The sequence below is a fragment of the Limulus polyphemus genome, unplaced genomic scaffold, assembly GCF_000517525.1.
Source record: "Limulus polyphemus unplaced genomic scaffold, Limulus_polyphemus-2.1.2 Scaffold3739, whole genome shotgun sequence".
In the NCBI taxonomy this organism is placed as follows: domain Eukaryota; kingdom Metazoa; phylum Arthropoda; class Merostomata; order Xiphosura; family Limulidae; genus Limulus; species Limulus polyphemus.
In genome coordinates, this window is record NW_013669349.1 from 86,479 (window position 1) to 90,542 (window position 4,064).

At 35.5% G+C, this 4,064-nt stretch overlaps 1 protein-coding gene across 1 annotated transcript in view; it reads right to left on the reverse strand.

The window, feature by feature from the left end:
- The window catches only part of LOC106469951 (SPARC-related modular calcium-binding protein 1-like), a gene marked incomplete at its 5' end in the record, with an annotated part of 75,452 nt that overhangs the window by 62,864 nt on the left and 8,524 nt on the right, over positions 1 to 4,064 (reverse strand). The window contains one exon of the mRNA XM_013930472.2: positions 2,151 to 2,198. Within this exon, the coding sequence (XP_013785926.2) occupies positions 2,151 to 2,198 (48 nt within the window). The remainder of the gene's footprint in view (positions 1 to 2,150; positions 2,199 to 4,064) is intronic.

The following is a 4,064-nucleotide window of genomic DNA, read 5'->3' on the forward strand; positions in this document are numbered from 1 at the left end:
AAATCTCATTCTGTCTATAAATGGGACATCTCTGATAAGGCAGTAGACTCTGACCAGGTCTGATCTAATATCATCAAATCTCATTCTGTCTATAAATGGGACATCTCTGATTAGGCAGTAGACTCTGACCAGGTCTGATCTAATATCATCAAATCTCATTCTGTCTATAAATGGGACATCTCTGATAAGGCAGTAGACTCTGACCAGGTCTGATCTAATATCATCAAATCTCATTCTGTCTATAAATGTGGCATCTCTGATAAGGCACTAGACTCTCATCTTGGCTACTTGGACCTTACTTTTCATTTTAGTATTTAAGGTTCATGCCACATTCCATATAACAGTAGTAATCAGAGTATGATGGTATCTATGGTAACCCTGATTTCCTGTGGTATGTGTTTGTTCCTTAGCAGCGGGTAAAGCTTGCCTAAGTTTCTGCCGAACTGGTTTATCCTTTCATATACTGCACGCTCTCTACCTGCCCTTTGGTTAAAGATGACTTCTAGGTATTTGAAGCTGCCTGCCTGCTTTAATGTTCCATTTACCACAAGTGCTTGTTTTGGTATACGTGAAATTGTCATTAATTCTTATTTCAAGACATTTAGCTTAGAGCATTTTGCACCATATATCGACATTTAGCTGTAACTCTTCCGCGGTAGCTCAGTTGATATGACAATACTGATGTCGTCCGCATATACACAAGTGTGTCAGAATCCACTCTACAGTTGGGGGGAGGGGGAATGCGTACATCTACTTCCTTTAGTACTTTATCCATCAGCAACATGAACAAGAGTGTGGAGGGGGTGGGGGGGGGTGGTGAGTACACCATACACCAGTAGTTACTTTAAACTAATTCTGTTTCCCTGACTAGGGCCTCACTGCACTTACCAAACTTTACACATATTCCTTATTGCCTGGTAAAGCTTGAGAGGTATACTATAATTTGTTTTCTGTATCACTTGCCACAATTTTCTTCAAGGGATTTTGTCACATGCTTTATCCGGACCTAGGAAAACCAAATACTTTTCCACATGATCATGAATTATAATAGTTTAGAACCCAGAGCTCTAGAAAGAAGATTAAGACATCGAATTACCATTTTGATTAAACCTAGTAATCTGTTGAGTTTCGTTGTCTTGTAGTCTCTTTCAATTACCTGAACCAGGAAGAGACAATAATGAGTTAGTGCTCGAAAGGTTACAAGTGCGTTTAAAATTTGTTTATAATGATGTTTCTACAGTGCAAAACCGCCCCAGCCATACTTAAACCTGTGCTGATAAGCTAGTCTAAGTAAAGCGACTGGAGCCCTCTTTAAGTTGGAAAATTAACTGAAATTGTTTAGGTCTAATACAAACACTTAATGGACCCTTTACGCCACAGGAGATATGATAAACAAAAAATAATAATGGAGCTTCAGAATTTGTTTCAACACAGTGTAGCATAAGCATTCCCTCGTGAGTAACACAGCTCTAAATTTTCCACAAATTCAAAAGAAATATTGATGGGTGGTCCCAAACAACATCCTTTGGAACGTGTTATGTAGTTTCAACGACTACTTTATGAACGAGTAAACTAATTTTAGGTAACTAATAAACGTTAATTGAGCCGCCATTTTTTCATTGAAATATAACATAAAAAATGAACACCTGAAACAAACAGTTGACAGACGATTATTAAGTTCGGGCAATACAAGGCTTAGTCTCCCAAATTTACCAACTTCGAAAAATTAAAATGTTATCAACAAATTTTACAAAGCACCCACGCTATATCAAGTCCATTGGACAAGCTTTTATAGAATATCTTATGTTTCAGGTCTATAATATAATCAATTTACACTGTTACGTGAAATAAACCACGACGATTAGACGTACATCTGTTTTTAACGTAAATAATTGCACGTGTTCCTGATTTATTCTTTTTTGAAATTTCTATTGCGCGAATTTTCTACAAATTTCTGGAAGTCTTCTTTCAAGCAGTGTCTCTTGTTTCATTAAAAATATTTTGTTCGTTTTGATTGTAGTTACCTGTAATGTGGCTATGAACTGTTATTGACAAGTGTTGCTGTATAGTTGAACTATACAAACTATCTCACTATACGTATAGCAAATTACTGTAATGTTTTTATACTTCTTAGAACTTTATAAACCTGCCTTTTCTTCGTCTTCGTCCTGAAGATCGACGCTTGTTACTTCGTTTACCTGAAAATAAATAAATACAAGAAGCGTATATAAAATAAAGTAAAAATCACGGTTTGAACAAATATATAACGTAAGCACAGTCAGGATATTCTCTAATATAAGTATATTGTTTTTGTTTCTTTTCAATTGTAAATTAAACAGTATCTTAAATATAATAACTGATCACAGGATAAAACATGACGTGTTATATCTACGTGTAGATTTCTTGTAAAACGAAACAGTTCTTAGATAAGTTATTCATATGATTTTTTTAATATGACTGAGAAACAAATTGAAATAAATGTACACACAATATTTCATTTATACATTAATTATACATTTCACAATATTTCAGTTTAAGTAAATGTGTCATATTTGTCAAGTATTGATTCTATGACAAGTTTAATAAACATATATGGTTGTATAATTCTAGTATTATACGTGTTATTTAATCACGTGACTGAAGAACAAAGTATAGCTACGAAACTCGTATCGTGCTCCCTTTGTGTTGAAATGACAAGTGGAAGAAAAAGAAATGAATAATTCATTTTTCTGTCAATCTACTTATAAGTTTCTTTTAAAGGCATATACACATAATGGAGGGTGTTTTCAGCGTCAAATTAAAGCTATCGCGTTTTATATGTCACTAGTTTTCTGGAATCACATTTCTTAATGGGTTGTCTGTACTGCTGTATATAATGCAGTGTTTGTAATAAGAAGTACATAAGTTTTATTTCCATGACTCTTGACTGGAACGTGTAAGTTTACTTATAAAAACGGTGGACGTTAAGTGCGATTGTGTTTAGTGTGTTTATAAATACGGCGAACGTTGTTCGTTTGCTTGTAATTACGGTGCCTGGTGTGGCCTAATGGTTAGGACGTTCGACTAGTAATCTGCGGGTCGTGGGTTCGAATCCCCGTCAACGAACATGCTCGCCCGTTCAGTCGTTTGGACATTATAATATGACGGTCAATCCACTATTCGTTGATAAAAGAGTAGCCTAAGAGTTGGGGATGGGAAGTGTTGACTAGCTGCCTTCCTTCTAGTTTATCACTGTTGAATTAGGGACGCTAGCGCTGATAGCCCTCGAGTAGCTACGTGCGAAATTCAAAATAAAGCAGGGGTAAATACGATAAACGTTTAGCATTTAACAGTGCTCTTAACGTAACTATGCCGACTTAAATAAATCACAACAACATCAGTGCCGGAAGAGGCCTACATAGCAGTTGACCCTCCCAGATTCCGCTGATAGCCCTCGAGTAGCTACGTGCGAAATTCAAAATAAAGCAGGGGTAAATACGATAAACGTTCAGCATTTAACAGTGCTCTTAACGTAACTATGCCGACTTAAATAAATCACAACAACATCAGTGCCGGAAGAGGCCTACATAGCAGTTGACCCTCCCAGATTCCGAAAAGGATCAAGATCGTCGATTCGGTAAACGTCTTACGCGAACGTGTTTACTTTGCTTATAAATACGGTGGACGTAATTCACGAATTCTTATGTTGATTTGACATAATAAAATATTTAGAGAAACTTGCAATTTAAAAAAAACTCTATAAACAACAATAGCGAGATATTCTAGCTTTCTAATGTGACAAACGATAGTGGTCAGAGCTGTAGTGTTTCCTCTTGACTACTTAATAAAGTTTGTTAATGAAAAGTAATATTCTTAGTTGATGAAATAAACTCTCACCAACACTTCAAATATCAAACAAGAAAACAAAAAGAGGAAAAAAACCTAAACTTCAGAATTGAAGAAGCTCTACGTTGTTTCTCTACAAAACAAGGTTCAGGTATGAACACGTATTCACCTTATACATTGTCAGGTTTTGTTCCCCTGAATATGAAAAACACTATATATATATATATATATATATATTT